Here is a 23215-nt window from a genome sequence, read left to right as displayed (position 1 = left end):
ATGATCTGTCCATTGGTGAAAGTGGGTTGTTAAAGTCCCCTACTATGAACGTGTTACTGTCAATTTCCCCTTTTATGGCTGTTAGTATTTGCCTTATATATTGAGGTGCTCCTATGTTGGTTCATAAATATTTACAATTGTTATATCTTCTTCTTGGATCGATCCCTTAATCATTATGTAGTGTCCTTTTTGTCTCTTCTAATAGTCTTTATTTTAACATCTGTTTTGTCTGATATGAGAATTGCTACTCCACCTTTCTTTTGGTTTCCATTTGCATGGATTATCTTTTTCCATCCCCTTACTTTCAGTCTGTATGTGTCTCTAGGTCTGAAGTGGGTCTCTTGTAGACAGCATATATAAGGGTCTTGTTTTTGTATCCATTCAGTCAATCTGTGTCTTTTGGTGGGAGCATTTAGTCCATTTACATTTAAGGTAATTATCGATATGTATGTTCCTATTCCCATTTTCTTAATTGTTTTGTGTTTGTTATTGTAGGTCTTATACTTCTCTTGTGTTTCTTGCCTAGAGAAGTTCCTTTAGCATTTGTTGTAAAGCTGGTTTGGTGGCGCTGAACCCTCTCAGCTTTTGCTTGTCTGTAAAGGTTTTAATTTCTTCATCAAATCCGAATGAGATCCTTGCTGGGCAGAGTAATCTTGGTTGCAGGTTTTTCTCCTTCATCACTTTAAATATGTCCTGCCACTCCCTTCTGGCTTGCAGAGTTTCTGCTGAAAGATCAGCTGTTAACCTTATGGGGATTCCCTTGTGTGTTATTTGTTGTTTTTCCCTTGCTGCTTTTAATATGTTTTCTTTGTATTTAATTTTTGACAGTTTGATTAATATGTGTCTTGGCGTATTTCTCCTTGGATTTATCCTGTGTGGGACTCTCTGTGCTTCCTGGACTTGATTAACTAATTCCTTTCCCATATTAGGGAAGTTTTCAACTATAATCTCTTCAAATATTTTCTCAGTCCCTTTCTTTTTCTCTCCTTCTTCTGGAACCCCTATAATTTGAATGTTGGTGCGTTTAATGTTGTCCAGAGGTCTCTGAGACAGTCCTCAGTTCTTTTCATTCTTTTTTCTTTATTCTGCTCTGCAGTAGTTATTTCCACTATTTTATTTTCCAGGTCACTTATTCGTTCTTCTGCCTCAGTTATTCTGCTATTGATCCCATCTAGAGTATTTTTAATTTCATTTATTGTGTTGTTCATCATTGCTTGTTTCATCTTTAGTTCTTCTAGGTCCTTGTTAAACGTTTCTTGCCTTTTCTCTATTGTATTTCCAAGATTTTGTATCATCTTTACTATCGTTATTCTGAATTCTTTTTCAGGTAGACTGCCCATTTCCTCTTCATTTGTTAGGTCTGGTGGGTTTTTATCTTTCTCCTTCATCTGCTGTGTGTTTTTCTGTCTTCTCATTTTGCCTATCTTACTGTGTTTGGTGTCTCCTTTTTGCAGGCTGCAGGTTCGTAGTTCCCGTTGTTTTTGGTGTCTGTCCCTAGTGGCTAAGGTTGGTTCAGTGGGTTGTGTAGGCTTCCTAGTGGAGGTGACTAGTGCCTGTGTTGTGGTGGATGAGGCTGGATCTTGTCTTTCTGGTGGGCAGGTCACGTCTGGTGGTGTGTTTTGGGGTGTCTGTGGTCTTATTATGATTTTAGGCAGCCTCTCTGCTAATGGGTGGGGTTGTGTTCCTGTCTTGCGAGTTGTTTGGCATAGGGTGTCCAGCACTTTATCTTGCTGGTCGTCGAGTGAAGCTGGGTGCTGGTGTTGAGATGGAGATCTCTGGGAGATTTTCACCGTTTGATATTATGTGGAGCTGGAAGGTCTCTTGTGGACCAGTGTCCTGAAGTTGGCTCTCCCACCTCAGAGGCACAGCACTGACTCTTGGCTGCAGCACCAAGAGCCTTTCATCCTCATGGCTCAGAATAAAAGGGAGAAAAAGTAGAAAGAAAGAATTAGTAAAAGAGAGAGAGAGAGAGAAAGAAAAAGTAAGATAAAATAAAGTTATTAAAATAATTATTAAGAAAAAAAATTTTTTTAAGAAAGAAAAAAAAGACCGATAGAACCCTAGCACAAATGGTGAAAGCAAAGCTATACAGACAAAATCTTACACAGAAACATACACATACACACTCACAAAAAGAGGAAAAGGGGAAAAAATCATAAATCTTGCTCTCAAATTCCACCTCCTCAATTTGGGATGATTTTTGTCTAAAGGAGGGGGGGAGGGAGGGAGGGAAGGAAGGTAGGAAGGAAGGAAGGAGGATAAAGTAAAATAAAATAAAGTTATTAAAATAAAAAATAATTATTAAGAAAAAAATTTTTTTAAAAACAGAAAAACAACAACAAAAAACGGATGGATAGAACCCTAGGACAAATGGTGGAAGCAAAGCTATACTGACAAAATCTCACACAGAAGCATACACATACACACTCACAAAAAGACGAAAAGGGGGAAACGTCATAAATCTTGCTCTCAAAGTCCACCTCCTCAATTTGAGATGATTCGTTGTCTATTTAGGTATTCCACAGATGCAAGGTGCATCAAGTTGATTGTGGAGCTTTAATCTGCTGCTTCTGAGGCTGCTGGAGAGATTTCCCTTTCTCTTCTTTGTTAGCACAGCTCCTGGGGCTCAGCTTTGGATTTGGCCCCGCCTCTGTGTGTAGGTTGCTGGAGGGCGTCTGTTCTTTGCTTAGACAGGACGGGGTTAAAGGAGCCGCTGATTCAGGGGCTGTGGCTCACTCAGGCCAGGGGGGAGGGAGGGGCACGGAGTGCGGGACAGGCCTGTGACGGCAGAGGCCAGCGGGACGTTGCACCAGCCTGAGACGTGCTGTGCGTTCTCCCGGGGAAGTTGTCCCTGGATCCCGGAACCCTGGCAGTGGCAGGCTGCACAGGCTCCTGGAAGGGAGGTGTGGAGAGTGACCTATGCTCACACACAGGCTTCTTGGTGGCCACAGCAGCGTCCTTAGTGTCTCATGCCTGTCTCTGGGGTCTGTGCTTTTAGCCGCAGCTCACACCCGTCTCTGGAACTCCTTTAAGCGGCGTTGTTCTGCCATTTTTATTATAATATTTCTTGATGTAGGTCTGTTTGGGTTCATCTTTTTTGGGACCTTCTTTTTCCTGTATCTGGATATCTATTTCCTTCTTTAGGTTTGGTAAGTTTTCAGCCATAGTTTCTTCAAATACATTTTCAATCCCCTTTTCTCTTTCTTCTCCTTCTGGAATCCTTGTTATCCGTAGATTGGCATGCTTTGTATTATCCCATAGGTCTCTTATATTGCTTTCTTTTTTTTTTTTTTTTCATTTGGCTTTCTGTCTGCTGTTTTGTTTGGGTAATTTCCATTATTCTATCTTCCAGATCGCTTACTCTTTCTTCTGCATTATTCATTCTGCTCTTCATTGCCTTTAGCTCAGCTTTTGTCTCGGCAAAGGAATTTTCTAATTTTTCTTGTCTCTTCCTTATAGTTTCTACTTCCTTTTTACAGTAATTTGCATTTCTGTTGATAGCCTTTCTTAATTCCTTCAGTATTTTTGTTACCTTCTTTTTGAACTTGGTGTCTGTTAGACTGAAGAGGTCTGTTTCATTGTTCCTTCAGGGGAATTCTCTTGGTCTTTTCACTGGGAATGGTTCCCTTATATCCCTCTTACTCTGTGTAAATACACAATTATATACCGTAGTCTTGGAGGGCTATTAATATGCAGAAGTGTTCCTGTGTAGCTTGTGTGGGTTTAATATGTTTTTGGTGTGAGGGTTGCTTTTGGTTTGGATGCTTGCCGTTTCTTTCCTCAGCGTGTGCTGGCTGTTATCCCTTGATAGGGGCTATGCAGGTGCACTGCCTGCGCATGTTTCCAGGAGGTGGGGGAAACAACCAGCATCCACTCATGGGACCCTTGGTAGCGGCAGCAGTCCACGCCCATCTCTGGAGTCCTAGATGGCAGTGGTGGCTCGCACCCATCCCTGGAGCTCTTGTAGGTGGTGCCCTGCCGCCTGAAAACACGCGTGCAGAGAAAGGAGCTTCTATGGTGGTCCCACCCCTCCCCTCACACACACCCGAACAACGGCACTTTGTCTCTCTGGTGGTCCCAGGTCTTCTTCCATGCTGCTGATTGCCAGTGAATAAGATGGATGAGTAGATAGGAGGTGTGAAGCAGTAGTACTTTTAAATCAAGAAATAAGTAAATACCCTTCTTTCAGATTTTCTATTTTTTAATGTTCCTTATAGTCATGTGGTACAGTCTCCTCTGAATTCAGAGTGGTGGAGTGTAAGATGAGGAAACCATGGGCCACCTGTATGGGCAGGCTGGTTTTGATGTCTGGAAATGCATATGTAAAAGTTAGTTTTCATTCATACATTTTCCAAGTAGAGAGAGTTTCGAGGTTTAACTGTTGTATGCTTTTATATACCAACCCATTTAAAATTGTAGTCAACACGTGATTGGAGTGTAGCATAATGATTAAAGGATAAATAACTCCTCTGGCAGTGTTTGGGAATTAGTATTGGCATTTGTTTTAATTTTATTTTAACAGTTTAAATAATTTCAAATGTTGAAAGAGTAATAACCTACAGGTGGTCAGTTACGTATTATCACTAATGTCAGGCTTTTCTTCTTTGGAGGGGCCAAAATGTCAAAAGGAGTAAAAATTATAATAATAATCCTATGTGGCAACCTTTGATGCAAGAGAATTTTAGAAATTTTATTTCTAAAATTATGTATTTTGAGTATAAATATTTTTAATTTATTTTTTAACTAGGTTCAGGACTTCTGGAAATCTTGTAATCACTCGTGAGATTGATGTGGCAAAAAATCAGTCCTTTTGGTTCATCAACAAAAAATCTACAACTCAGAAAGTAGTAGAAGAGCAGGTTGCAGCCTTAAATATTCAAGTGGGCAATCTTTGCCAGTTTCTACCTCAGGTATGAGAGAATTAAATGTAAAGGTGGGGAAATTTTGTGTATGTTTCCTCTTTATGTCATATAAGAATGTAAATACTTTTTAAGAGTATTGTAATGGTTACTATTTAAAATGAGCATAGTGGTCTTAATACTTACAGTTCTTTGTAAAAGGTAGCATCTCATCTCTTACAGTATAATCTTACTAATTTGTAGTAATTTGTAAATATTCAGTTAATGAGCCTGTTAAAGTATTGTAAAGGAAATAAAGGTATTATTTTTAAGTACAGAGAGTAGCTTGAACAGCTGTGTGCTCCCATTCATAGACTCATAAAATTTTGTTAATAAACAACTTCTTAATCAATGTGTTTGTATAAAATATTTTATATACTAAGACTTTTAAATCTATAGGTGTGCCTTCTAAAAACCTTTCATATTTTAAGTTTGTTTAGTAAAAATAAAACATCCTGATATTGCATGTTATATGTTAAAATCAGATCTTTTAAATTTGTCTTTGAATGCAGTCTAGTGACCGAATTATAGTTCATTTTTTTCTTCAGAAACTGATGATTTGATTACTATGTCCAAGTGAAAGAAAAGTTAAAATTTTAAAGTATTTATCAGCTGTTATAAGACTATCTACAGAAGTAGATGTTTTAAATTGCTCTGTGTGTTTTTTTTTTAACTTCTAGTATTTCATTCCAAATTATGTGTAGTAGATAATCATTTCAGTCCAGGGGAGTATTTTTTCTTTTCTTTCCAAACTATTTGTTAAATGTGTATAAAACTTAAAACCTGGAAATGTTGACATTGAAATTTTTTTTTAGGTTCTCAAAAAGATGACAGTTTATACCCTAAGTTTATTATTTTAAAGAATGATATATGAAGGACAGGGTTTATATTAAGATTCACATCTCAGAATAAAGGGGGTTTTTTCTTTTAAATGAGTTTCTTCTTGACAAGTATCATTGAATGAAAAATGTTTTGAAGATATTTATAAACGATAATATTAACTGATATTTAAGTTTTTTGCTCTAGGATAAAGTTGGAGAATTTGCTAAACTCAGTAAAATTGAACTCCTTGAAGCTACTGAGAAGTCAATTGGTCCTCCAGAAATGCACAAATACCACTGTGAACTCAAAAACTTCAGGGAGAAAGAAAAACAACTAGAGGTATTTATAAATAGACAACTCATTTTATGTCTCTCATTGACTTCTGTGTCTCAAAATGTGGGAAAGTAAATAGTAGTTTTGATTCATTGAGTGCATTCATATATTTGTGATTTTTTTTCACCTAGGATTTTGTTGCTAACATTTAATTAAGTTAGGTGACAAAAAGTGGGAATGGATTTTATATAAAGTTTGAAAATTTTGACTATCATTTCATCAAATATATGTTATTAATTGAATTTCTAAAGCAGCAGTCCCCAACCTTTTCGGCACCAGGGACCAGTTTCATGGAAGGCAGTTTTTCTACGGATGGGGGGAGGGGTGGGAGATGGTTCAGGCAGTAATGCGAGCGATGGGGAGCAGCAGACGAAGCTTCACTCACCTGCCTCCTGCTGTGCGGCCTGGTTCTTAACAGGCCACGAACCAGTACCAGTCTACAGACTGGGGGTTGGGGACCCCTGTTCTAAAGAACCGATAATAGTATTATAAAGTATTTTTTTCTCTCAGGAAGTTTCAGTGTTATTCTTTTATTCATTCAGTATTTACTAAACACCTACTATATGCCAGGCACTCTGTAAGGCTTTGGGAAATACAGCAGATATGTAGCTTTTAATATAGGTCTCTGTTGAGCCAGTTCTCATATTGTTTTCAGTTGTGTGAGGATGGACTTTGTAAAAGAACTGTACATTTAGTTGCACTGTTTGATTTTTATTTTCACCTTTAATAAATAAATTAAAATGTTCTTTTTAGCATATCATTCGAAAGGGTGCTTTAATGAATCATTTTCCATATCTCAGCAGCTAAAATAAATTCAGTAAATTTTTGTAATGAGAAATCTTGTAAACAAATGCTTTCTCTTAAACTGTAACTGTCTGTACTTGATAATGAGCTTTATTATAATTTAATACTATTTTTATTGTTATACTTATTCAGAGCGAATGGCCAAAGGAGTTGTAATTATTTTATCCTACTTTATATACTGTCGGTCCTTTTACTTTTTGCCACATCAAACAATCTTAATACTCCCCTCTGAAACACTCACTGAAACTACCTACCAAACTCTGAAAGAAAACAAACGTATTTTACTAAGCTCTGAGTACATTTTTGGCATTTGTTAAATCACAATATAAAGGCTGAATTTTAGCTTTCCTTTATCTCATTTCTAAGTCCTTCAGTCATTGGTATTTATAACATAGTAATCATAATAATACCACTCTTCATTTGTATGTCATGTTACAGCTTTTGTTGAGCTTTCACCTGTAGTAGGTTGAGTTGCTTCTACCGTTGAGGTGAATTGGGCAGATACCTCTCTTCTCTTTAGGCAAGAAGAATCCAGGCTTAGAGATGTGGCAGGGCTTCCTCACAGTCCCATAATTAATAAATAGTAGAACCTAGACCAGAATTCAGGTGTGCACATTAGTTGCACACAGTTAAGAACTCCTATGGAATCATTTATTGTGAAATTTTGTTAGCACTGTACATTTTTCATTATTAAAAGCTTTGACCTTTTGTCTTTCTTCAGTTAAACTAATTGTTAAATAAATATTTATTTTAGACCTCATGCAAAGAGAAAACTGAATATCTAGAGAAGATGATTCAGAGGAATGAAAGATATAAACAAGATGTGGAGAGGTTCTATGAACGTAAGCGACATTTAGATTTGATTGAGATGCTTGAAGCAAAAAGGCCATGGGTGGTAAGTGTGAGTTATTAAAGGTGAAAATAGTGATTCTTTAATTAGCAGAAAAGTTATAAAGAAGGCACTAATTGCTGTGTATTCAAATTAGGTGCTTTTGTTCATTTTTGCTTTGTATATCATACATAGTAACATTTTTCTCTTTCTTTGTGTTATTATATAACTGTGTGCTATGTTGTTATTGCATGTTGATTAAGTCTGTGTCCTTAATTTTTCCAGATTTGAGTCAACGGATAGTTCTGTTTTATAAAATGTTAATGAGCTAAAATGTTTACATATGTAAAAATTAAATCTTTGAGTGTCCTCAGGTCACTGAGAATTTACTTTGAGTGTGCTACTAATATCAGCTTCAGCTACAGACAAAGCTGAAGGATATTAATTGTAATCTTCTACTCATTATGCTTCATAAGCTTACTGAAACTACTGTTTTTAGTCACTCTGTGATGTTTACTGTTTAAAACCACAGTTTGGGCCAAAGATTCATTTCCCTCAATACATTACTTTTCAGTGGGTGAAACAAAATAAGAAAGTTTAATAATGTTTTTTTTTGGTTTTTTTTTTTTTTTTTGCGGTATGCGGGCCTCTCACCGCTGTGGCCTCTCCCGTTGCGGAGCACAGGCTCTGGATGCTCAGGCTCAGCGGCCATGGCTCACGGGCCCAGCCGCTCCGTGGCATGTGGGATCCTCCCGGACAGGGGCACGAACCCGTGTCCCCTGCATCGGCAGGCGGACTCTCAACCACGGCGCCACCAGGGAAGCCCTAATAATGTTTTTAAGGCTAGGATGGAAATAATTATTAGATTGGAGAAATATGTGGCTTTATTTGTGAACTTCTCCCACCCACCCTAACCCCACCACCCCTGCTTCACCCTATCCTTTCCCATAATTCCATTTTCTTAAACTTTTTTCTTCCTTCAGCTCACTTTGATTAGGTTTATCCTATGTCCATTATTATTCTTGCACCTGCTTTATGTTTGTCTTTTGAAGTCTTTTGATTTCTCCCTTTTCTTTCAAGATTGATTTCAATCTTTTTTCATTTTTTCCTTTTTTTGGTTTACTCTAATTTTATTTGTATTCTTTTCTTACCTTTCTTCATCCCATTCATTCTTACTATATGCTCTCTTAGCACTCCCCTTAATTTTTTTTAGCAAATATTTATTAATTCCTGTGATGTGACAAGCATCATTTTCACCTGCATGCTACATTTTGCTTTTCTCTTGAGCCATTTTACTTTTTGTTTTTTCATTTTTATTTTTCATAACTGAGTTTCTTTTGGTTCTTTATATGTTTTTGAATGCCTTCTTTATTGAGAGACTAAAGGAGGTCCTACTGTTAGAAGCCATTAGGATGTAAATTTCAATAACAGGAAGGGATGGAAGACAGAGAGTCTGGCCTAGTGATAGAGATAAGTGCTCAGTGAGTATCACTGAGTTAATCATTATGTTGGTATTTACTATTTCTGAAGTTGTTTCAGAGGGCAAATTTTTTATTAATAGACCTGCTAAAGGGATTCAAAACCATCTTTTTCATAGATTTGGTTTCTGCCTGTACCTTGATTTTTGTATTTGTGTTACTTTAAGCTAGGAGTGCATTAACTTCTCTTTCTTGAATTCATTACAAGGAATATGAAAATGTTCGTCAGGACTATGAAGAAGTAAAACTAGCTCGGGACCGAGCGAAGGAAGAAGTCAGGAAACTTAAAGAAGGGCAGATTCCTATAACACAACGCATTGAAGAAATTGAAAGGCAGCGTCACAATTTGGAGGCTCGAATCAAAGAGAAGGTACTTTTCTGGCTCAATTTTGGATTTCCTGTATTTTATTTTAGCAAATACAAAAAATATTTTGCAGGTCTTTTAAAATGCTTTGTAGATTTACTTGTTAACTTTAGTTCCTTAAGTTCTTTTACTAGGAATTCTACTACCACAGATCTTTCAAGGTCCTAATCATCACTTGCTACTTTATAGGAGCTTGCTACTCTATAGAAATTCCAAGACATAAAAAGAGAAAAATGAAATGTTATTGTTTTAATAACAGGAGGATTCAGAGTAGTATTCCTAGAAACGTTTAACTCCTTTTGTGAATTTATTATACATGCTTTGTAACTATATACCCTTTTGGAGGAATGTAATATAAAAATCCTGATGTTTCTTGGAATAAATAATATAATGGCCTATGGAATATTCTTGATATTTTGAAAATGTAAATTGAAATTTTTTGTGATCATGGCTTTTAACCTTTAGGTGAGATTTTGGCGTCAGATATTGTTTTGAGAATGGACCCTGCAACTCTATGTAATCGTTTCTAGGATAAAATAACATGAGGAAATAAATGTGAAGAGATACAGAAACATATGTATACATATTGCTGCAGCTATTTTTAATATCTATAGGAATAACCTTTCATAGATTTTCAAATAATTGTTGGTATTTTGGGTGATAATTATGAATTTAGTTGGAAAGAAATCATGGAAAATCATTGTGGGTAAACTTACATAGCAACTTAATATTTGGATGAGTGGGGTCACATAATTGCCTTGCTTGAATTTTTAACTAACTTCCCCTCTTCTGGTTCAATCTTACAGGCAACAGATATTAAGGAGACATCTCAAAAATGCAAACAAAAGCAAGATGTTATAGAAAGGAAAGATAAACATGTAAGATCTTGTATTGAAATTTTTGTTATGTTAATTTGCCCTAACTTTTGTGTTCAGGTGTAGATTATGAGACACCTTCTTGTTTGGGAATTGTCTGAGATCCTCCTCATTCTCTATTTCTTATCTTAATCTGTGAGGGGAACTAAGCTTTGGAAGTATAGCACTTGCACAGAGGATAAATGGGGAAAATGGCTCTAAACTACTCATAGATATGCATTATAGGGTGCAATAGATATGTATTTAATAGGGTGATGGTAAAGTTGGATTTAGTTCTCTTAATAGCAGAAATTAAGTTATAAGGGATTTATTCTGTTGTTTGTTTATATTAAGAGTTGGGTATTAAAAAAGCTGATTATAAATTCATTGTGCATGGATGGGACTTGATGACAAAATTATTTTAGGATAATTGGGCAAGAAAGTGGGCTTTTTAGCTAACAGATCCCAAAATGTATTTGGGGTTCTGTTCTCCAGGACCATTCAGAAACTAAAGTTTGTATTACCTTTCCTAGGGATAGATGCATGTCTTGAAGCATTCCTGGTGTTTAAAGCATGTTTAAAGCATCTCTCAGTTTTCAGCCTTACCCCTTTTCCTATGCCTTTATCTTCAAGTTCCAATCCTCTCTCATTTAACTTCTCCAGAGAATAAACCTCACATTTTCATGACAGAAGCTTGCTTGCTAGCGTTAGTGCTCAAGGTGTGTGCATAGAGGTGGTGTGAAGGCATTGGGGTAGGAGGGTAGTGTAGGGTTGGTAGGGGTAATTCTCTATGTGGGGTGTGTGTGTCTTTCTCTCTCTCTTTTTTTTTTTTTTAATTTACTTTGGAAGGCTCAGCAATAATGTATTTATAGCAAAATCTCCTTTCTCTAAATCCCTCTAAAGTATGTACAGGGCAGTCACCATTGTGTCCAAATACCTGGTAGAGAAATAGAGACTCAACAAAATTAAACAACTTGCAGAACTCAGAAGTAGCTCCCAGTGCCACACTCTACTTTCCCCAATGTAAAATAACATTTTCCATAAAAATCTTACTTAATATGTAATGTCTTTTTACTTGATATTTCCTAGTTCTAAGAGTCTCCAGGATATTTTTTTTTTTTAAGAAGAGTCAGTTCTTTTCTTGTTTCTTTCTCTTTCACTCACCCTTTACACTGTGGTTCCTATAATAGGCTGCTAAATTAGTTGTCCCTCTACTACATTTACTCTTCTGAGTATTTATTGAAATCTCCAGTTATTGATGTCTCCTCCCTTACTCCTTTTGTCCTTGTGAGATTGAGCCCTTTTTGCTCCGTTTCTGTTATTTAGTTAGAGTTTAGAAGGAAAAAGGCACAAAGATTCACCTTTAAAACCCCAAACGGGAATACTAGGTTGATAGGTTGTCTAACATTGAACCGTCCTTGCATTTTGTCATAAATCTTACTTGGTATTTTAATATGTTCCTGGATTCAAATAGAAAATCTTCTTTTTAGGATTGTTTTGCACCATCTGAGATTGACCTAAAATTTTATTTTATTCCATCCTTAACTGTTTTTTTTTTTAGTGTTATGCCAACCTTTTAAGTAGTTTAGTACTTCTAAAACCAATGTTTTCTTTTTTTCCCTTATCATAATTGCCAGTTTGTCACTTTCGTAAGTTCTTGAATTTTTAGACTTTCTTAATTTTTAATACATTTTAGGGTATAAATTTTTTTCTGGTTATCATTTGGTTATACATTTCATATGTGTGATATGTACTGCTTTTCTGTTTAAGATTTTATAATTCTCATTTAAATATTTTTGTTTAAGCTTACATAGGAGTTCTTACTGTTTCAATTTACTTGGATATGGAATTTTTAAGCTTTTTAAAAAATGTGTAGTTCCAGTTATATTGCTTTATGAGTAATAAATGTGGCCTTTATGACTTTATTTTAGAATTTTTGGAAACGTCTTTTGGACTTTTATATTTGGTTTTGTATGTGTTCTTCATACATTCATAAAGAATGTATTCTGTCTTTAGGGGTGGTTTTTTATACATATAAATATAGATATATAGCTATATATATATCAAGCTTACTATAATTATGCAAATGTTCTACTTATTTTTTTTCTTACCAACCTGACACCCATTTTAAAGTATCAGTACCTTCTGTGAATGTAGATTTGTCTATTTTTCCTTGTAATTGTATTAGTTCTTGCTTTCTAGATTTTAAAGCTTTATTGTTTATTCTTTCTGCATCATGTTTTTATTTTGTCTGCTGTAAATAACATATACTGGGTTTTGCTTTGTAATTTTTTCAGTTTGGTGTGAGAGACACTTTTTCATACAGTAAAGGAGTTTAACCAGTTCACATTTACCATTGTTTTCTACTTCCTATGCTTTTTGTTTGATTCTTCCTATTCCCCTTTCTACTTTCTGTTGCTGTTGATCAAGGTTTTCTTATTCCATTTTTTTCCCTAAAGTTATATATTCTAAGCCTATTCTACTGATTACTCTTGAAGTTTAAATAACATATTTTTCTTAATAAAAAAAGTTAATCAGTATTTTCATTCTACTTAATTAAGATCAGAATCTTAGCAAGCTTTTATTTCTTTTTCCTTCTCTTCATGCCAGTGTCATCAGAAATTTTACTTGTCAGTTATTTAAGATGTTATTTTCTACTATCTGTATTTATTTAGACTTAATATATTTATTGGCTTATTTGATCATGTTTCTGCTTATATTACACTTCTTATGATTCTTTCTTTTGAAGAGGTAGGAATTTTGGGGTTTTTTTTCTTACTGGCTATCTTCTGTAGGTGTTTTAGAGACATTCTTTGGGTGATAAACTTTCTGAGTCCCTGTATGTTGCAAACTATCTTCTTTGCAGTCACTATGGAATATTAATATGGCTGGATATTGGATTCTAAATTACAAATTTTTTTTTCCTTAGCACTTTGACAGTCTGCCTCAGTGTCTTCTTGGGTCTAATGTAGTTGGCCCTCCATGTCCATGGATTTTGCATTCGTGGATTCAACCAACCACTAAGCAAAAATATTTGGGAAAAAAAATATTCCAGAAAGTTCCAAAAACCAAACTTGAATTTGTTATACACTAGCAACTTTTTACATAGCATTTACATTGTACTAGAGATGATTTTTTTTTTTATTTTTTACATTTAATGTAATTTTTTTTCATGTTTGCTTTGGGATGGGGAATAGATCACTCAGTAAAAGCATACAATAAAAACAAAGTATGTCTTACGTACAGCTTTAAAACTACAATAATGATGTACCTTTGCATCCCATAATAATGATGTGTGTAGGTTGTATGCAAATACTATGCCATTTTATGTAAGAGACTTGAGCATCTGTGGATATTGGTAGCTGTAGACGAGGGGGGAATGGAGAAGTGCTGGAACTAACCCTCTGAGGATACCAGGGGACAAGTGTATTGTTCCTGAAAAGTAGCAGATATGAGAAGTAGCCAGAGACTATGTTAGGTAGACCCTTGAAGAAAAAAGAAAGCAATTTGAATTTGATTGTAAATGCAGTGAGAAACTATAAGAAGGCTTTGAAAGTTTTTAAGCCATAGAGAAACAGTATTTCATATATTCTATTTATTTGTGCATTTATTTATTTTTGGCTGTGTTGGGTCTTCATTGCTGTGTGTAGGCTTTCTCTAATTGCGGCGAGCAGAGGCTACTCTTGTGTTAAATATTTTCTATTGTACCATTTTAATTCCCTTGTTCTTTTGCTGTGTATTTTTTGAGCTATTTTTTTAGTGACTGCCTTTAGAATTATAAATAACATCTTAATTTATGATAATCTATTTCATATTAATATGAACTTGAGTAGTATACAAACTTTGTTCCCATATAGCTCCATTCCCTTCTCCTTCCTTTGTGTTATCATACCAGTTACATTTTTAATCATTATAAGCCTATCAACATAGTTTTATAATTATTTATATAGTTTCATTTTTGTGGCAATAATTGTGTGATTCTCTGACACCAACTTTGTGTCCTAAAGTTCAATTCAGTTCTGATACTAACTACTTGGAATTAAAGCAGATTCTACAATTTCATGGCTCAGTCTCACAAGATAGTCCTGGCTTTACATGCCAGTCTCAATTCCCCAGACCTCAGATTTCCTACTCTTCTCTCAGACTTTGCTACAGATTCAGGGATTCCCACAACCCCCCTCCACTGCCAACTTCAGGTTCAGTATTTGCTAGAACGACTCACAGAATACAGGAAGATGTTACACTTAACAATTACCTGTTTATTATAAAGGATACAACTCAGGAACAGCCAAATGAAAGAGGTGCATAGCACAAGGTATGGGGATTAGAGTGGTGCAGAGCTTCTAATCCCTTTCTGGGTGCACCACCTTCCCAGCATATGGACATGTTCACTAACCCAGAAGCTCCATAACCATGTTGTTCAAGAGTTTTATTGAGTTTTATTACCTGGATATGATTGATTAAATTATTGGCTGTTGGTGAGTGAGGTCAATCTCCAGCCTCTCTCTACTCCTTGAGGGCAGGGGGTGAGGCTGAAAGTTCCAACCCCTTAATCATGTGGTTGGTTCTTCTGGTAATCAGTCTCTATTCTGAAGCTGTATAGGGACCTTGCCAAGAGTCGTCTTATTAGCATAAAATCAGGTATCTGCAAAAGGGGCTTAGTGTGAATAACAAAAGGCACTTCTGTCACTCAGGGAATTCTAAGGTTTTTAAGACCTCTGAGCCAGGAACTGGGGACAAAAAACCAAATATATATTTTTTATTATACCACAACAGTTGTCTTTTATATCAGATAGGGGAAAAGAAGAGTTACAAACAACAGATACATTTTTACTATCTCTTATTTACATATGTAGTTACCTTTACTGGTGCTCTTTATTTCTTTGTGTAGTTTCAAGTTACTGTCTAGTGTCCTTTCATTTCATTCTGAAAGACTTGCATTAGTATTTCTTGTAGGGCAGGTCTGCTAATGATGAATTCTACCAATATTTGTTTATCTGAGAATGTCTTAAGTTTTCTTTCTTTTGGAGGGATAGTTTTGCTGGGTATAGAATTCTTGGTTTTCTTTCAGTACTTTGAATATAACATCCACTGCCTTCTGACCTCCATGGTTTTTGATGAGGAATCAGCTATTAATCTTATTGAGGATCCCTTGTACATGATGAGTTACTTCTTGCTTTCAAAATTCTCTCCTTTTCTTTTCAGCAGTTAACTATGTAATTTCTAGATGTGAGTCGCCTTTGGTTTATCCTGCTTGGAATTAATGGAACTTCTTGGATGTGTAGATTAATGTTCTTCATCACAATTGGGAAGCTTAGGGTCATTATTCTTCAGATATTCTTCCTGCTTTTTTTTTTTGTTCTCTCCTTCTGAGACTCCTTTTACACATATTTTGATATATTTAATGGTGTCCTACATTCTATTTATTTTTTTTTCTTTTTTCTGTTCCTCAGACTGAATACTTTCAATTGACTTATCTTCAAGCTCACTTAATCTTTGCTTTGCATGTTCAAATCTGCCATTGAGCTCCACTAGTGAATCTTTTATTTCAGTTACTGAACTTTTCAACTGAGGATTTCTACTTGACTCTTTTTTTATAATTTCTCTCTCTATTGATATTCTCTATTCAATAAGACATTGTTCTCTTACTTTCTTTTCCTTAGACATGTTTTCCTTTAGTTCATTGAACATATTTAAAATAACTGTCTTAAAGTCATTATTTTGTAACTATTTCTGGGCTTCCTCAGGGACATTTTTTGTTGACTGCTGTTTTTTCCTGTGTATGGGTTATACTTTCTTGTTTTGTTGACTGTGTTTTAATTTTTTGTTGAAACTATAAAGTTTAAATAGCAGGATGTGGCAATTCTGAAATCAGATGTCCTCCTTTAACCCAGGCTTGTGTTATTTTTGTTTGCTGATGATGTTGTTACTGTTTGTTTTTTTTTAATTACTTTCCTAACTCTGTGAATTCTGTATTCTTTGTCATATGTGACTACTGAAGTCTCTGCTCAGTTAGTTAATGGTCAGCTAATTATTGGACAGGTATTTTCTCAAATGACTATAATGTCTCCCAATCTAGTATATCTCCCAGTGTTTGTTGAGGGTCTCTGAATGTATGTTGGTTCACACCTTCAACACTCAGCCAGGCATTGTTTTCACTTTCCACCAAGATTCTGTCCTCAAATACTCCCTGAATTGTTGAAAGTGTTGGTTAAGTTCCACTGCTAGTTTACAACTCTGTTTCAGCTTTCACTTCCTATTTGCACAGAATGTTGTGAGAGATAAGGGCCTCCTCAGCTCTTTCTAGGGCATGCATACAGCCTTGGGCATGCACAGTCCTAACTCAAGCATGCATTTGACCTTCTAGATTCCCAGGAGCTACCAAAACTTCCTATGGGCATCGTATTCTCCAGCTTTTTCTTTTAAATTTTTTGGTTAGCTTATTGTTTGCCACACTTTTATCTCACACCAGGCAGCTCTGTCGTTAAACAATTGCCACTGATTGTTTTTGGCAGCTTCCTCCAAGGAAAAGGGTCTTTTGCAGTGTGCAAGCTATGGAGTCAGGTCAAATGGAGACAAGCTTTGCAAGTAAGGTTTTCCTGGAAACTGCCAGACAGATCAGATAATGATAGTTCTCTGAGATTGAGAATGTGAAAGTTCTCCAGCTTTGTGATCTCTCCCGTAGCTCCTAGGCTGCTGATTTCACTATGACTGTGGGCTGTTGGTTTTCAAGGCTGCCAAGGAACTGAGGAGAGGGGAATAGGAATAGGGCATGTTCAAAACACCACAAAGCTTGTTGCTTTTACCAAGATTTGAGCATTTTTCTTGAGTAAATGCTCTCTGGCTTGTTGAAAAGCCTTTGGTTAAATTCCAGAGTTCTGAAAGAGTTAATTTTGATAATTTTTGTCAATGTTTTCATTACTTTTCTGGAGGAGAGGATTTTCAGAGTTCCTTTGCCATTCCTGTTGACAGCCAAATCTTTTCTATATCTACAGAAAAATGTTGCTAGGATTTTAATGGGAATTGCATTAAACATATGTCAATATGGGGAGAATTGAAATCTTTACTATGTTGAATCTTCCAAACTGTGAACACGGTATGTCTCCATTTATTTAGATCTTTGATTTTTTTCCATCAGTATTTTGTAGTTTTCAGCATATAAGTTCTCTATGTTTTGTTGGATTATGCCCAAGTTTTTCTTTTGATTTTTCTTTTTCTCTGTTCCTTATTCTTTTTTTTTTTTAACATCTTTATTGGGGTATAATTGCTTTACAATGGTGTGTTAGTTTCTGCTTTATAACAAAGTGAATCAGTTATACATATATTCCCATATGTCTTCCCTCTTGCATCTCCCTCCCTCCCACCCTCCCTATCCCACCCCTCCAGGCTGTCACAAAGCACCGAGCCAATATCCCTGTGCCATGCGGCTGCTTCCCACTAGCTATCTACCTTACTACGTTTGTTAGTGTGTATATGTCCATGACTCTCTCTCGCCCTGTCACAGCTCACCCTTCCCCCTCCCCATAACCTCAAGTCCGTTCTCTAGTAGGTCTGCATCTTTATTCCTGCCTTACCCCTAGGTTCTTCATGACATTTTTTTTTCTTAAATTCCATATATATGTGTTACCATACGGTATTTGTCTTTTTCTTTCTGACTTACTTCACTCTGTATGACAGACTCTAGGTCTATCCACCTCATTACAAATAGCTCAATTTCGTTTCTTTTTATGGCTGAGTAATATTCCATTGTATATATGTGCCACATCTTCTTTATCCATTCATCTGATGATGGGCACTTAGGTTGTTTCCATCTCCGGGCTGTTGTAAATAGAGCTGCAATGAACGTTTTGGTACATGACTCTTTTTGAATTTTGGTTTTCTCAGGGTATATGCCCAGTAGTGGGATTGCTGGGTCATATGGTAGTTCTGTTTGTAGTTTTTTAAGGAACCTCCATACTGTTCTCCATAGTGGCTGAACCAATTCACATTCCCACCAGCAGTGCAAGAGTGTTCCCTTTTCTCCACACCCTCTCCAGCATTTATTGTTTCTAGATTTTTTGATGATGGCCATTCTGACTGGTGTGAGATGATATCTCATTGTAGTTTTGATTTGCATTTCTCTAATGATTAATGATGTTGAGCATTCTTTCATGTGTTTGTTGGCAGTCTGCATACTTCTTTGGAGAAATGTCTATTTAGGTCTTCTGCCCATTTTTGGATTCGGTTGTTTGTTTTTTTGTTATTGAGCTGCATGAGCTGCTTGTAAATTTTGGAGATTAATCCTTTGTCGGTTGCTTCTTTTGCAAATATTTTCTCCCATTCTGAGGGTTGTCTTTTGGTCTTGTTTATAGTTTCCTTTGCTGTGCAAAAGCTTTGAAGTTTCATTATGTCCCATTTGTTTATTTTTGTTTTTATTTCCAGTACTCTAGGAGGTGGGTCAGAAAGGATCTTGCTGTGATTTATGTCATAGAGTGTTCTGCCAATGTTTTCCTCTAAGAGTTTGATAGTTTCTGGCCTTACATTTAGGTCTTTAATCCATTTTGAGCTTACTTTTGTGTATGGTGTTAGGGAGTGATCTAATCTCATACTTTTACATGTACCTGTCCAGTTTTCCCAGCACCACTTATTGAAGAGGCTGTCCTTTTTCCAGTGTACATTCCTGCCACCTTTATCAAAGATAAGGTGTCCATATGTGCGTGGGTTTATCTCTGGGCTTTCTATCCTGTTCCATTGATCTGTCTTTCTGTTTTTGTGCCTGTCGTGATTACTGTAGCTTTGTAGTATAGTCTGAAGTCAGGGAGCCTGATTCCTCCAGCTCCTTTTTTTGTTCTCAAGATTGCTTTGGCTATTCGGGGTCTTTTGTGTTTCCATACAAATTGCAAAATTTTTTGTTCTAGTTCTGTGAAAAATGCCAGTGGTAATTTGATAGGGATTGCATTGAATCTATAGATTGCTTTGGGTAGTAGAGTCATTTTCACAATGTTGATTCTTCCAATCCAAGAACATGGTATATCTCTCCATTTATTTGTATCATCTTTAATTTCTTTCATCAGTGTCTTATAATTTTCTGCATACAGGTCTTTTGTCTCCTTAGGTAGGTTTATTCCTAGATATTTTATTCTTTTTGTTGGAATGGTAAATGGGAGTGTTTTCTTGATTTCACTTTCAGATTTTTCATCATTAGTGTATAGGAATGCCAGAGATTTCTGAGCATTAATTTTGTATCCTGCCACTTTACCAAATTCATTGATTAACTCTAGTAGTTTTCTGGTAGCATCTTTAGGATTCTCTATGTATAGTATCATGTCATCTGCAAACAGTGACAGCTTTACTTCTTCTTTTCTGATTTGGATTCCTTTTATTTCGTTTTCTTCTCTGATTGCTGTGGCTAAAACTTCCAAAAGTATGTTGAATAAGAGTGGTGAGAGTGGGCAACCTTGTCTTGTTCCTGATCTTAGTGGAAATGTTTTCAGTTTTTCACCATTGAGGATGATGTTTGCTGTGGGCTTGTCATATATGGCCTTTATTATGTTGAGGAAAGTTCCCTCTATGCCTACTTTCCGCAGGGTTTTTATCATAAATGGGTGTTGAATTTTGTCAAAAGCTTTCTCTGCATCTATTGAGATGATCATATGGTTTTTCTCCTTCAATTTGTTAATAGGGTTATCACATTGATAGATTTGCGTATATTGAAGAATCCTTGCATTCCGGGAATAAACCCCACTTGATCATGGTGTATGATCCTTTTAATGTGCTATTGGATTCTGTTTGCTAGTAGTTTGTTGAGGATTTTTGCATCTGTGTTCATCAGTGATATTGGCCTGTAGTTTTCTTTCTTTGTGACATCCTTGTCTGGTTTTGGTATCAAGGTGATGGTGGCCTCGTAGAAGGAATTTGGGAGTGTTCCTCCCTCTGCTATATTTTGGAAGAGTTTGAGAAGGATAGGTGTTAGCTCTTCCCTAAATGTTTGATAGAATTCGCCTGTGAAGCCATCTGGTCCTGGGCCTTTGTTTGTTGGAAGATTTTTAATCACAGTTTCAATTTCAGTGCTTGTGATTGGTCTGTTCATATTTTCTGTTTCTTCCTGATTCAGTCTTGGCAGGTTGTGCATTTCTAAGAATTTTTCCATTTCTTCCAGATTGTCCATTTTATTGGCATAGAGTTGCTTGTAGTAATCTCTCATGATCTTTTTTATTTCTGCAGTGTCAGTTGTTACCTCTCCTTTTTCATTTCTAATTCTATTGATTTGAGTCTTCTCCCTTTTTTTCTTGATGAGTCTGGCTAGTGGTTTATCTATTTTGTTTATCTTCTCAAAGAACCAGCTTTTAGTTTTATTGATCTTTGCTATTGTTTCCTTCATTTCTTTTTCATTTATTTCTGATCTGATTTTTATGATTTCTTTCCTTCTGCTAGCTTTGGGGTTTTTTTGTTCTTCTTTCTTTAATTGCTTGAGGTGCAAGGTTAGGTTGTTTATTCGAGATGTTTCCTGCTTCTTAAGGTGGGCTTGTATTGCTATAAACTTCCCCCTTAGAACTGCTTTTCCTGCATCCCATAGGTTTTGGGTCGTCGTGTCTCCATTGTCATTTGTTTCTAGGTATTTTTTGATTTCCTCTTTGATTTCTTCAGTGATCACTTCGTTATTAAGTAGTGTATTGTTTAGCCTTCATGTGTTTGTATTTTTTACAAATCTTTTCGTGTTATTGATATCTAGTCTCATGGCGTTGTGGTCAGAAAAGATACTTGATACAATTTCAATTTTCTTAAATTTACCAAGGCTTGATTTGTGACCCAAGATATGATCTATCCTGGAGAATGTTCCATGAGCACTTGAGAAAAATGTGTATTCTGTTGTTTTTGGATGGAGTGTCCTATAAATATCAATTAAGTCCATCTTGTTTAATGTATCATTTAAAGCTTGTGTTTCCTTATTTATTTTCATTTTGGATGATCTGTCCATGTGTGAAAGTGGGGTGTTTAAGTCCCCTACTATGATTGTGTTACTGTTGATTTCCCCTTTTATGGCTGTTAGTATTTGCCTTATGTATTGAGGTGCTCCTATGTTGGGTGCATAAATATTTACAATTGTTATATCTTCTTCTTGGATCAATCCCTTGATCATTATGTAGTGTCCTTCTTTGTCTCTTTTAATAGTCCTTATTTTAAAGTCTATTTTGTCTGATATGAGAATTGCTACTCCATTTGCATGGAATATCTTTTTGATTTCCATTTGCATGGAATATCTTTTTCCATCCCCTTACTTTCAGTCTGTATGTGTCTCTAGGTCTGAAGTGGGTCTCTTGTCGACAGCATATATAAGGGTCTTGTTTTTGTATCCATTTAGCCAATCTGTGTCTTTTGGTGGGAGCATTTAGTCCATTTACATTTAAGGTAATTATCGATATGTATGTTCCTATTCCCATTTTCTAAATTGTTTTGGGTTCGTTATTATAGGTCTTTTCCTTCTCTTGTGTTTCTTGTCTAGAGAAGTTCCTTTAGCATTTGTTGTAAAGCTGGTTTGGTGGTGCTGAACTCTCTCAGCTTTTGCTTGTTTGTAAAGGTTTTAATTTCTCCATCAAATCTGAATGAGATCCTTGCTGGGTAGAGTAGTCTTGGCTGCAAGTTTTTCTCCTTCATCACTTTCAGTATGTCCTGCCACTCCCTTCTGGTTTGTAGGGTTTCTGCTGAGAGATCAGCTGTTAACCTTATGGGGATTCCCTTATGTGTTATTTGTTGTTTTTCCCTTGCTGCTTTTAACATGCTTTCTTTGTATTTAATTTTTGACAGTTTGATTAATATGTGTCGTGGCGTATTTCTCCTTGGATTTATCCTGTATGGGACTCTCTGTGCTTCCTGGACTTGATTAACTATTTCCTTTCCCATATTAGGGAAGTTTTCAACTATAATCTCTTCAAATATTTTCTCAGTCCCTTTCTTTTTCTCTTCTTCTTCTGGAACCCCTATAATTCGAATGTTGGTGCGTTTAATGTTGTCCCAGAGGTCTCTGAGACTGTCCTCAGTTCTTTTCATTCTTTATTCTGCTCTGCAGTAGTTATTTCCACTATTTTATCTTCCAGGTCACTTATCTGTTCTTCTGCCTCAGTTATTCTGCTATTGATCCCATCTAGAGTACTTTTAATTTCATTTATTGTGTTGTTCATCGTTGCTTGTTTCATCTTTATTTCTTCTAGATCCTTGTTAACTGTTTCTTGCATTTTGTCCATTCTGTTTCCAAGATTTCGGATCATCCTTACTATCATTATTCTGAATTCTTTTTCAGGTAGACTGCCCATTTCCTCTTCATTTGTTAGGTCTGCTGCATTTTTATCTTGCTCCTTTATCTGCTGTGTGTTTTTCTGTCTTCTCATTTTGCTTATCTTACTGTGTTTGGGGTCTCCTTTTTGCAGGCTGCAGGTTCGTAGTTCCCGCTGTTTTTGATGTCTGTCTCCAGTGGCTAAGGTTGGTTCAGTGGGTTGTGTAGGCTTCCTGGTGGAGGGGACTAGTGCCTGTGTTGTGGTGGATGAGGCTGGATCTTGTCTCTCTAGTGGGCAGGTTCACGTCTGGTGGTGTGTTTTGGGGTGTCTGTGGCCTTATGATGATTTTAGGCAGCCTCTCTGCTAATGGGTGGGGTTGTGTTCCTGTTTTGCTAGTTGTTTGGCATAGGTTGTCCAGCACTGTGGCTTGCTGGTCGTTGAGTGAAGCTGGGTGCTGGTGTTAAGATGGAGGTCTCTGGGAGATTTTCACCGTTTGATATTATGTGGAGCTGGGAGGTCTCTTGTTGACCAGTGTCCTGAAGTTGGCTCTCCTACCTCAGAGGCAGAGCCCTGACTCCTGGC

General features: G+C 36.3%; 1 protein-coding gene across 1 annotated transcript in view; it reads left to right on the top strand.

The window, feature by feature from the left end:
* SMC5 (structural maintenance of chromosomes 5) overlaps positions 1-23215 on the top strand; it is a 113962-nt gene that overhangs the window by 34260 nt on the left and 56487 nt on the right. The window contains exons 4-8 of the mRNA XM_082843118.1: positions 4748-4910; positions 5925-6059; positions 7612-7752; positions 9373-9534; positions 10335-10406. Coding sequence (XP_082699244.1) covers positions 4748-4910; positions 5925-6059; positions 7612-7752; positions 9373-9534; positions 10335-10406 — 673 coding nt within the window. The remainder of the gene's footprint in view (positions 1-4747; positions 4911-5924; positions 6060-7611; positions 7753-9372; positions 9535-10334; positions 10407-23215) is intronic.

This window comes from Leucopleurus acutus (genome assembly GCF_964270905.1).
Source record: "Leucopleurus acutus genome assembly, chromosome: 7".
Taxonomy (NCBI): Eukaryota; Metazoa; Chordata; class Mammalia; order Artiodactyla; family Delphinidae; genus Leucopleurus; species Leucopleurus acutus.
Note: the sequence above shows the minus strand (reverse complement) of the source record. Positions and strands in the feature narration are given on the sequence as shown.